The sequence below is a fragment of the Panthera leo genome, chromosome A2, assembly GCF_018350215.1.
Source record: "Panthera leo isolate Ple1 chromosome A2, P.leo_Ple1_pat1.1, whole genome shotgun sequence".
In the NCBI taxonomy this organism is placed as follows: Eukaryota; Metazoa; Chordata; class Mammalia; order Carnivora; family Felidae; genus Panthera; species Panthera leo.
The window spans coordinates 50,325,774-50,338,408 of record NC_056680.1 but is presented as its reverse complement, the minus strand read 5'-3'; the positions used below and the strand labels follow the sequence as shown (position 1 = coordinate 50,338,408).

Below are 12,635 nucleotides of genomic sequence, written 5' to 3'. Positions count from 1 at the left end.
TTCTGTGCAGAACTGGAAGTCCATTTCATTTAAATGAATTAATGCAAAATACATGGCCTTCAGTGACTGACTTCTTTTCAAGGTTGTCCATTATTCATGGTTAGTACTGCATTCCTTTTTATTGCCCAATAATATTTCATTGTGTAGATCTATTACTTATTTTTGCCTATTCATTGACTGACATCTGGGATTTTTCCACTTTTCAGCCATTATGAATAACGCTGCTATGAACTATGAATATCCATACACAAGTGTCTGTGTGGACTTACGTTTTCATTTTCCATAGATATGTACTTAGAAGTGGAATTGCTGGGTTAAATGGTAACTACATTTTAACATTTTGAGGAACTGCTGGATTGTTTTTCAGTGTGCCTACAACATTTTACATTTCACTAGTGTAAGGGTTCCAGTTTCTCCACATTCTTGCCACCATTTGTTATTCTGTCTTTCCTGTTTTGGCCACCCTAGCCATGTGAAGTGGTGTGTCATTGTGGTTTTGATTTGTATTATGTTGATTTTTGAATATTAAAGCAACCTTTTATCTTTAGCAAGGACTGTGTCCATTTCATCTAAGTTCTTGAATTTACAATTTGCTGTCAGCATTTTTTTTAAGAATATTTCTTTCATTGTCTTTTAATGTCTGTGGGATCTGTGGTAATGTACTGTCTTTTGTTTTTGATACTAGAAATATGTCTTCTCTCTTTTTTCCCTTGATTGGGTTTACCTATAAGATATCAATTTTATTGATTTTTTCCAAAGAACTGGCTTTCAGTTTCATTTTTTTTCCTCAACTTATTGCATATTTTCCATTCTATTGAATTTTCCTCCTATCATTATTTTCTTCTTTCTAATTACTTTAGGTTTAATTTGGTCTTATCTCTGTAGCTTATTATGGTGGAAGCTTAGATAATTATTTCAGATTGTTCTTCTTTCAAAATTTTCCTATTTTACTTACACCCACAAATGTTGATACATTGTATTTTCATTTGCATTCAGTTAAAATATTTTCTTTCTTTTTTTTAAATATTTTTTAGCGTTTATTTATTATTGAGAGACAGAGACAGAGCATGAGCAGGGGAGGGGCAGAGAGAGGGGGAGACACAGAATCTGAAGCAGGCTCCAGGCTCTGAGTTGTCAGCACAGAGCCTGGTGCAGGGCTCAAACTCACAAACTGCGAGATCGTGATCTGAGCCGAAGTTGGACGCTTAACTCACTGAGCCACCCAGGTCCTCCTAAAATATTTTCTAATCTTTGTTGCCATTTCTTATTTGAATAGTGGGTTATATAGAAGTATTTCCAATTTCCAAATATATGGGCATTTCCCAGAAATCTTTTATTATTCATTTTACTTTGATTCTATTTAACCAGTTCTGTATCATTTCAGACCTTTTATATTTACTGAGACTTGCTTTATTTATTATTTATTTATTTATTTATTTTTTTAATTTTTTTTAACGTTTATTTATTTTTGAGACAGAGAGAGACAGAGCATGAACAGGGGAGGGTCAGAGAGAGGGAGACACAGAATCTGAAACAGGCTCCAGGCTCTGAGCTGTCAGCACAGAGCCCGATGCGGGGCTTGAACTCACTGACTGTGAGATCATGACCTGAGCCGAAGTCGGCCGCTTAACCGACTGAGCCACCCAGGCGCCTCCTGAGACTTGTTTTATAACTCAACATTAGGATTTCCTGGTAAATGTTCCATAAACACTTGAATATTTTGCTTTTTTTTTTTTTCCTTAAATGTTCTGTAAACTTGCTTGATAGTAACATTCAGTTCTTCTGCATCCTTGCTGATCCTATATTCACTGGTGCTATCAATTCCTGAAAGGATTATTGAAATCTCCAACTATATTTATAGATTTTCCATTTTTCCTTTCAATAATTTCAGTTTTCCTTATATTTTGAATCTCAATAATTAAGTGTGTGTGCATTTAGTATTGTTATGTCTTCTAGATAAGTTGACCTACTACTACTTATTATTATGAAATGTTTGTCTTTGTCTCTGGTAATATTCTTCGTCTCAAAATCTACTTTATCTGGCATGGATGAATATAGCCACTCTATCTTACTTCACTCTTCTTCTCTTTAAACCCATTGTGTTATTATATTTAAACTTCTTTGAAAGCGGTATATGGTTTTGGTTTCCTTTTTTCTTCAAGTTTATTTATTTATTTTGAGAGACAGAGAAAGAATGAGCAAGAGCATGAGAAGGAAAGGGACAGAGAGAAAGGGAGAGAGAGAATCCCAGGAAGGTTCTGCACTGTCAGCGCAGAGCCTCACATGGGGCTTGATCTCATGAATGATGAGATCTCATGACCTGAGCCAAAATCAAGAGTCGGATGCTTGACTGACTGAGCCACCCAGGTGCCCCTGGATTTGCTTTTCAAATGTAATTTGACAAGATACACCATTAAGTTATAGGGCTTAAACCATTTTCATTTCATTTAACCTATTTGGTTGAGTTCAAGGCTATCATCTTGCTTTTCTTTTCTATTTGTCCTATTCATTCTTTGTTTTGTCTTCCTTTTTTTGGATTGAGTATTTTTTAGTTTACTGTTTCCTCATTTGGTTATTAGGTATATCTGTTTACTTCTTTTAGTGATTATTCTAGTGCTTACCATATATATCTTAAGCTTATCACTGTCTCCCTTCCAATAATATACTAACTACTTCATGTAGAACATAGAAGTATCTTATGACTTCCATCTTTCGTTTCATTATTGTCATAGATTTTTCTTCTATATGTGTTACAACCTCCATAATTCCTTTTTACTCTTTTTTTTTAAATTGTGAATTTTCTTTTAAAGAAAATAAAAATGAAAAAGAAAGTCTATATGTGCCTACACATTACTATTTCCAGTATTTTTCATCTCCTTGCTTAGATCAAGGTTTCCATCTGATGTCATTTTCTTTTGGCCTGAAAAACTATTTAATATGTCTTGTAAAGAGTGCAGATGTGCTAGTTACAAATTCTTTTCAGCTCTTGTCTGAAAAAGCCTTTTTTTTTTTTTTTTTTTTTGTTTATTTTTTTATTTTGAGAGAGACAAAAAGTGTAGGTGGGGGAGGGGCAGAGAGGGAGAGAGAAAATTCCAAGCAGGCTCTGTGCTGTCAGTGTGGAGTCAAACTTGGGACTCGATCTCATGAACCATGAGATCCTGACCTGAGCCAAAAGCAAGGGGTGGACGCTTAACTGACTGAGCCACTTAGGTTCCTTGAAAAAGCTTTAATTTTGTGTTTATAAAGTAGTTAAAACTACTTTATTTGGAAATAATTATCATAAAAAAAACATCTGTACCCTTTATATGGATTCATCTATCATCATTTTGCCTTATTTCCTTTATGAATTGCTATTACTCTCTCTCTGTATAAAAATACATGTGTGTAACATACTTATATACTTCTATTTTTTCCTTAAACCATCTAAGAATAAGTTGTATAATCTTGATTCTTTACCTCTAAGTACTTACTATGTATTTCCTAAGAAAAAGGATATTCTCTTTTATTATGAAATTACAGCTATTGTATGGAAACCAATTTGACAGTAAGTTTCATATATTAAAAAAATAAAAATAAAAATAAAAAATAAAAAAAAAAAGAAATTACAGCTATTAATTTCAGTAAATTTAGCTTTGTTAACAATACTTTATCCATTCTATCATCTCTGTTCTATTTTCAGCAGTGGACCCAGTAATGATTGCTAATAGATTTCTTCTTTTTTTTTTTTTTTTTCTTCTAGTACATGGTGCGGTTTTGGATCACATACTGCATTTAGTTGTGCCATCTTTTCCGTCTCTTTCTATCTAGAACAATTCCTCAGTCTGCCTTTGTCTTTTATGACATTGGCAAAGAATACAGGCTTTGTTGTTGTTGTTTTCCCCCCCCAAAACAGAGTATTTCTCACTTTGGCTTTGTGTGATGTATCCTTATAATTACATCAAGGCTGTGCATTCCTGGCCAGAGTACTATATGTGATGTTTTTTGTCCCTTGTCAGGATATCACATCCAGGGTGTTTGACATCTTTGTGCCTCTCATTTGTGATGGCTGGTTTAATCATCTTCTCAGTTTCTCCCTCGATACTGGGAGATTATATAGTTTTCCCCTTGCTACTAATTGGATATCTGTAGAGACACTTTAACACCATGTAAATATCCTATACCTCATTAAAATTTCACCCCTACATTACTATTCTTAGGTAATTTTTACATGAACTAATCTTTTCTGTGATAGTTGCAAAATGATGATTTTCTTTTTCAAAAAAAATTTTTTTAACGTTTATTTATTTTTGAGACAGAGAGAGACAGAGCATGAACGGGGGAGGGGCAGAGAGAGAGGGAGACACAGAACCGGAGGCAGGCTCCAGGCTCTGAGCCATCAGCCCAGAGCCCGACGCGGGGCTCGAACTCACAGTCCGTGAGATCGTGACCTGAGCTGAAGTCGGACGCTCAACCGACTGAGCCACCCAGGCGCCCCGCAAAATGATGATTTTCTAACGTCACTCCTTCCACGTTGCTACTGGTGCCTTTGCTTCTAGGTTCTTGTAGCAGATTGAGCTCAGGAATATATGCATGCATATAGATGTGCATACATGGGTATGTACATATACATGACATGCTTATATGCCTGTATACTGTATGTGTATATATAAATGTAAATCCATTTATACTTACATACATTAGAAATCATGAGAGCATACTGATTGCAGTCCAACCCCACAGAGTTCTATACCTTTCTCTGTCCATATTTATACTTCCCATTTTTTTTCCACAAGAAGAATCCTCCCTTCAATAGCATCAGCACATTTAGTAATTTGTCCCAATTCTGTAGTACATCTAAAATAGTTTCAGAATTGCTTCATCTGTACTACTACACCACTGCAAAACAGACCTACCTATAAGAAAGAATTCAGAATATTTTTTAGTTCTCTCTCCCCACAGTTGCTTTCCCCGCCTCCATTTCCCAGACTGAGGGTATGTAGTCAGATATTGTGTTCATAATTTCCTTTTTATCTTTCTTCAGTGTGTGGCTTGGTGTTTTACTGAAATACAGTAGGGTTCATTTGTTTTCCTTTATTTCTAATTGTTGTTTTTTAGTTGTCCCTTGAAGTATAAGAAATTAATAAATGTAACATTTAAACTAAGAAGATAAATTTTTATAATGGACCACTGGCTGTCATAAAAATATTACATACAGTAGCAGGTTTGTTTTCTTTTGTTTCAAGAGAGCTCCTGATTACTTGTTGAAGCATTTGTATGATGGTACCTTTAAAATTCTTACCAGATAGTTTCACGATTGGAGTCATCTCAGTGTTAGTATCTGTTGAGTGTCTTTTCTCATTGAAGTTATGATTTTCCTGCTTCTTAGTTGACAAGTGTTTTTATTGTGTCCTAGACATTTTGACTATAATAGGAGATTCTAAGTTCTTTTAAAAATATTCTCCTTTAACAGGCACTCACCCTGTTTACGTTTAACATGCAGATCCGGACCTACTTCTGTGGACCGTGGTTCTAATGACAGTGTAGTTTTCAGAGCCCTTGCAGCGTTGTCCTGGTCTGCTTCCTTTAATTACTACCTAAAGGGCCCTCTGAGAATCTGGTGTTTCATACTGTGCTCCACTTCCCAAACCTTTTGGCCTCTAAAATTAATTTTTAGAATATTTCACATGTGAGTTGGCCAAGAATGTATTTAGGATTTCCTGTGCAGGTTTAAAGGATACTGTTCTCCAGGTTTTGTCTCTTTGAGATCCTTGCTCCAATCACTAGCTAGAGGGTGAGGGTCCTATCTGCTACTGCTGGCTGAGGTCTAGGTTTCTCATTTGGTCCACACTGGCCCTGTGTTGCTGGGAGAGGAAAGCCTTTCCCAGTGCTCCTGTTACTGCTGGGGGAAAGGGGGGGGGTGGAATCCATACTCCACACTTACTCTCTGATTGTACTGTAGTGGGCAGGAAGCATCAGCAGTGTTTAGCTGGAGTAGGTCAGATATTGTCATAAAGTTTTTTGGTCTCCTCCTTTCATAGTCCTTTGCTAGAAAAATGGTTCCTTGGGTGTGTGTGTGTGTGTGTGTGTGTGTGTGTGTGTGTGTGTGTTCGTTCTGGGTTGCAGGCTTCACCAGAGTCCAGTCTGGGATTTACAGAAGATAAAAAGGAAGCCCAAAGACCTCACCATTGTGTTGTCCCTTAACTTCTGAAGCCCTTAGCCAGTCCCATCTTTCTCCTTCTACCCTTCAGAGTTCTCTTATACTTGTTACCTTACATTCAAGGGTTTTAGTGATAATTACTGAGGGAGAGTATGAGAAATCAGAAGAGAAATGAGTCTAGTCCATCTTCTTTGGAACTGCAAGTTCTCATTCATGTATTTTTAATTTCTGTTCTAGGTGCAGACACATTTAAGATTGTTAGGTTTTCTTATTGAATTGAGTCTTTTATCATTATACAATTTCCCTCTTTATCCCTGATAACATTCATTATTCTGAAGTCTGTTGTGCCTTTTTAGTATAGCTATTGCAAGTTTCTTCCCTTTAGTATTTACATGATACATGTCTTTCCATTCCTTTATCTTGGACCTATCTATGTCTTTTATTTAAAATGCATTCTGGGGCATCTGGGTGGCTCAGCTGGTTAAATGTCCGACTGTTGATTTCATCTCAGGTCATAATTTCATGGTCTGTGGGTTCGAGCTCCAGCACCGGGCTCCTCGCTGGCAGTGCAGGGTTCTCTCTGTCCCTCTTTTTCTGCCCCTTATCCGCTGGCATGCATGCCTGTGTTCTCTCTCTCTCACAATAAATAAAATGGGTTCCTTGCTGAAAGCATATAGTTTGGTCTTGCTTGTTTTAATCGAGTCTACATTCTGTATCTCTTATTGATGCTTTTAAATCACTTACACTTAATGTACTTATTGATACAGTTGGTGTTATTTTCTGCTTGTTCCTTCTGCTTTTTATTCCATTTATTTGCTCTCTTTTGGGTTGAGTATTTTTTATTAATACATTTTATTTCTACTTTGGGCTTATTTTACCTTATTTTTCCAAAAGTTTTAGTGGTTGACGTAGGATTTGTAATAAGCACCTGTTAGTTACAGTCTACTTTCAAATGATGTACTGCTTCACTTACAGTGTAAGAACCTTACAACAGTATACCTTAAATCCCTAATTCTTTGTGTTGTTGTTGTCATGAGTTTTGTACTTTTACCTATGGTATTAACACAATATGTTGTTGTTTTGAATGGTCAGTTATCTTTTAGAATAGTTAAAAATAAGAAAAATATTTGTACTTACCTTCATTTTTACCATTTCTATCACTCTTCATTTTCTCTTCTAGGAAGAGATAAGTTTCTGGTTTCATATTTCTTCTGCTTGAAGAACTTCCTTTAACACTTTTTATAGTACAAGTCTGCTAATAACATATTCTCTCAGTTTTTGTTAGTCTCAGAAAATCTTTATTCCTCCTTCACTTTTGAAAAATACTTCCATTGGTATAGAATTCCGGATTGGCATGGTTTTTTCCCCCATACTTTAATTCATCACTCCATTGTCTTCTGGCTTGAATAGTTTCTTTCTTTTTTTTTTAATTTTTTTTGACATTTATTTATTGAGAGAGAGAGACAGAGCATGAGCATGGAAGGGGCAGAGAGAGAAGGAGATACAGAATCCGAAGCAGGCTCCAGGCTCTGAGCTGTCAGCACAGAGCCTGACTCAGGGCTCGAACTCATGAACCGCGAGATCATGACCTGAGCCAAAGTCGGATGCTTAACTCACTGAGCCACTCAGTCGCCCCTGGCTTGAATAGTTTCTAATGAGAAGCCATGATATAATGCTTGATTTTTCTTTATGTAATATACTCTTTTTCTTTGGCTCACGCAGATTTTCTCTGTGTGTCTGTGTTAATGTTGTATTTTTGTTTTGTTTTTGCATTCTGCTTAATATTCTTTGAGTTTCTTGCCTTTGTGGTTTGATGTCTTTTATTATATTTGGCAAATTCTGACCATTAGATCTTCAAATATTTTTCTCTTCCCTTTCTTCTTCTTTTGGGATTTCTGTTCCATGTATGTTAGATCTTTTCATATTGCTCCATGGGTCTTAATGCTCTGAGTCTAAAAATGTAAATTTATATTTAGTACATTGGAGTTTGAATAGATATCTGCTAAGAATTGGATTCCACTAACAAATTAATTTTCATATTCCATTGGGACTGCTATTTATACCTATATTTTTAAAGGAAAGAGCAAAATGACTTTACTGTACTCTTACAGTTATGTCTTAAATTGTTCTGCATGTGTAAGAGTTCAGTGTTTTACTCCTTTTAATCTTTTATTTTGCAATAACTTTGGACTTAGAGGAAAATTAACAACAGGTACTGTGAACAGGTAGTTCACACATTCCCATCATCTAGCTTTAGAGTTGTACAATGATCAAAACCATGTAATTAACACTGCCTGTATGTCCTTATTTTAACAGCTGCTGAAATAGTTCAAGAAATTGAAAACATGGAGAAGACTAGGATGCGTCTTGAAGCTAGTAAACTCAATGAAAGCGTATGTTGATGGTCTATTTCATTGTCTGGGTAGAAATGATGGATAGAAAAATTGAATGCCCAGTAAAATTAAATCTGTTCAGTAGGAAATGTCCTGGAACACATTTCCATTTAGTGTATTATGATTTTCTTGTAGCTGATTTTGAGCACAAAATTCTATCACAGTTAGGAGTCTTCTAGGGCTAAGTACAATCCAAAGTGGAGTTTATTAATGAATTATAGTCCTGTGGAAAAAGCATATGCCTGTACATCTGGTGGCCTTGATATCAGTCCTTTCTCTGCTGGTTGCATTTGATAAGCTCTTTAACATCTGTGGCCCTTAGGATCTTTGTCTGTAAAACTTGGGGGTTAAACTATATGATCTCTAAGATATCCCCCTTCAGCTTGGCATTCTGTAATTCTGTGATTATGCTGATGGAGAAATTAAGTAATTATAAGACTTAATGAGGACTGAGTATCTATTAAGCTTGTTGAGGGAATCAGACACCTAAAATTCTTCACTATTGCCTTCCTCTAGCTTGATGGTCCAAAACTTGAGGAAAGGATACCAAAGAAGAAAATAGTCATTGTGTCCCTATGACACTGGAGGAAGTGTTATGGGCTCTCCCAAGTAGACTTTTTTCCTAGACCATCGGTAATGTGTTTGTAAGGAAAGCACCGACCTTAGGGAAGTAAGTTTATAATCAGATAGTAGAAAAAAAATGAGATTTTCATTGATTTTATTATTACCTATGTGCTAACTGTAAGATGGAAACTGTAATGAGTCATGTAAGTAGATTTCTGATCTCTTAAGTCTAAGATTTTCAAAAGTGGAAGTAGAAATTTAACATATTGAGTGTTATATTTTCTTTATTTATTACCTTTCCAGTAGACTTGGAGAGGTTAGGTTGGAAAAGGGAGAAGTCAAACAAGAAAATCTGCCTTATTAATGATCTGTAAATACTTCTTCAGTCTTGTAGTTTCACGTGTTACCTGTTGTATTAATGAAGGTGAAAAATTAAATACCAAAAGTGGGAAATTTAATTGATCATTGTATTAATTCTTCATGTTAGTGTTAATATGAATATTAGTGTTGCATTTTCTACAGATGAGAAAACAGTGATGAGTAAAGGTATACTAATTATGATATTCAAAGGAGGTACACAGGAGTTATTCTTCCTAGGTTTATATGAAACAGATATAAGAGATTATTTTCCCCTATTTTAAAGTTTGTAGTACTCCAGTTTTTGTCACTTTTTGAATTTTTAATTAAGATCTTTTGGATTATTTTAGATAATGGTTTTTACAAAGGACCAAACAGAAAAGGAAATAGATGAAATTCACAGTAAATATCGTAAGTTGTGTGGCATTTTCTTTATTTATAGAGAAGTTGGGTTTCAGGTTAATCTTAAGTAATTTTTCTTAAGTAACTTTTTAAAATCAGTTTTTACAGTAATGTTTGATGTAAACTTTTCTTCTATATTACTTAACTGAATTTTAGTTGTTTACTCTGTGACCTTTCTTGTAACTCTATGTGCCTGCTTTTTGATTTCTAACATTCTTCTTTGAGCTTATCACTAAGTACTTTGTAAATATTAATTAGCTGCTCTCAAAACATCTCTGTGAAAATAAAATGGAGTTAAAATGGAAACATTCCTGACTTTCCATTCTGTCCTCAGGCCACTCACTGCAACACTTCTGTGAAGAATTTCAGCAGTTCTGTAACTTGCAAATTTGTGCCAAAAGTAGTTTTCACTTTATCAGTTGTTACCAACTTCCAGCTTGCTTCCTTTTCCTTATTAGGCTTTTGTATGTATCTTTTCCAGGGCTAGCACATTCACATTTTGTCAGTTTGGTAGCTGTTATTTTTGGTTGGTTGTTTTTTAGTTTAAATTTAAATTTAAGTACCTGACAAAAGGTAGTTAATAAGTATGGAATGATATTCCACACATGATGTGTTTTAGTTGTGCTAAGAGGATTTTTTTCTTTTCCTTTTTCTTTTTTTTTTTTCCCCTTCCTTCTTAAGCTTTGAATGTATAGGTTCGGGAGTGATCTGTTTGGGAGGAGAGACGCAGTACACAGGCATTAGATACAGGTGTGATGGCCTGTGCCTTCCCAGAGTAGGAAAAGGAGGCTAGAATATTCATGGACCTTAAACTGAACAACAAAAGTCAGTGTTTTTCTGTTGTTAGATAAGTGTGATAGGAGCTTCCTTAATATTTGGGAAGCCAACGTGATTTTTCTTGAGGCAGAGGATAGAGAATATCAAGTGACCACTGAATTGCTAAAAATAAGGCCTGTAAAAATAAGGAAACCAGCAAATTTGCTTGGAGAGAAAGTAATTTAAACCATTAAAAAGATAATATCTAACAATTATGCCAGAAAAGATATAACTATTGCTCCCTATTTAATATCTAAAAAAAAGTTTACATACAATAGAAATTTGTATCTTTACTAGGCATGTCATGTTAAGTTAATGCATTTAGCCCTAAAATAAATCTCTGTATCTATTTTTAAAAAAATAAATGAAATGGACAACTCCCTTGAAAGACACAAATTACTAAACTTTATTTAAGAAGAAATAATAGACAAATTGAATTTGCAATTCCTGAAGAAATCCCAGGTCCAAGTGGGTTCACTGATGAATTCTATGAAATATATAAGGAAGGAAATAATAATCAGTTTTAGACATATTCTGCTAGAAAATTGAAATGGAAGGAATACTTCTTACCTCATTTTATGAGGCTGAAGTTTCCATGAAACTAAAAACCAAAGATGGTATAATAAAAGTTCATGGAGCACCTGGGTGGCTCAGTCAGTTAAGTGTCCAACTTTGGCTCAGGTCATGATCTCATGGTCCGTGAATTCGAGCCCCCTGTCGGACTCTGTGCTGACGGCTCAGAGCCTGGAGCCTGCTTCAGATTCTGTGCCCCCTTCTCTCTCTCTGCTCCTTCCCCGCTCGTGCTCTGTCTCTGTCTCTTTCTCTCTCAAAAATAAATAAACATTAAAAAAAAAAGTTCTGACCAATATTCTTCATTGAACATGGATGCAAAAATCCTTAACAAAATTTTAGTAAATTACGTCTGGCAATACATATACAAGATAATACATCATAACCAAGTGGGATTTATCCTAACAGTGCAAGATTGATTTAATTTTAGAAAATTAATGATTGTAATTCACTGTATTAAGTGACTAAAGAAACACTATATGGTTCTCAAAATAGATGCAGAATAAGTGTTTGACAAAATTGAACACCCATTAATATAAAAACTCTTACCAAAATAGAATTTCTTCAATCTGGTAAAGAATATCTATAAGAAACCTACAACTAACATCATATTTAATGATGAAATATTAAATACTTTTCTTCTGATTGGGAGCAAGGTAGATATGTTCTTTCTCACATTTTTTATTGTACTGTAGGTCGTCAACAGTGTGAAGGAATAAGAGTAAATAGTATACAGATTTGAATGAAATAAATAAAACTTTATAGTCACAGTTGACATTATCATCTTTCACAAATAGTATGAATTGTGAAAGAGAAAGCTACAAGGAAATATGATAAGTTATATTTCAGTAGAATTTAGTGCTTACTCTTTAAAAGGCAAATATGAAAATGAAAACTCAAGCCACAGATTGTGAGAAAATACTGTAAAATTTATATTTGACAAAATACTAGTATCTATATTATGTAAAGAACTCTTGAAATTCAATAATAAGGCATATGCCATATATATATATTTTTTAAAGGGTAAAAGACTGAAACATTCTTCAGCGAAATAAATATTTAAGTGTCAAGTAACCACATGAAAATATAGGTTAATCTTATTAGTCATTAATCTTTAGGAAAGTATAATTAAAAAAATTTTTTTTTAACATTTATTTTTGAGAGAAAGAGATACAGAATGTGAGCGGGAAGGGGCAGAGAGTGAGGGAGACACAGAATCCAAAGCAGGCTGCAGGCTCCCAGCTGTCAGCACAGAGTCCGATGCGGGGCTCAAATCCACAAACTGTGAGATCATGACCTGAGCCAAAGTCAGATGCTTAACTTACTGAGCCACCTAAGCACCCCAGGAAGATATAATTTTAAATGAAATAATACTATATACTTATTTTAATGGCAGG

At 34.8% G+C, this 12,635-nt stretch overlaps 1 protein-coding gene across 7 annotated transcripts in view; it reads left to right on the top strand.

Annotated features, from left to right (window-relative positions):
* Positions 1–12,635, top strand: part of RAD18 (RAD18 E3 ubiquitin protein ligase) — a 103,145-nt gene that overhangs the window by 43,144 nt on the left and 47,366 nt on the right. For all 7 annotated transcript variants that reach the window (XR_006195133.1, XR_006195132.1, XR_006195131.1 and 4 more), the window contains exons 8-9: positions 8,453–8,529; positions 9,801–9,861. Coding sequence is in view for 2 of the 7 variants with exons in the window: in XM_042910054.1 (XP_042765988.1) it covers positions 8,453–8,529; positions 9,801–9,861 (138 nt within the window). In the remaining 5 variants the exon portion in view is untranslated. The remainder of the gene's footprint in view (positions 1–8,452; positions 8,530–9,800; positions 9,862–12,635) is intronic.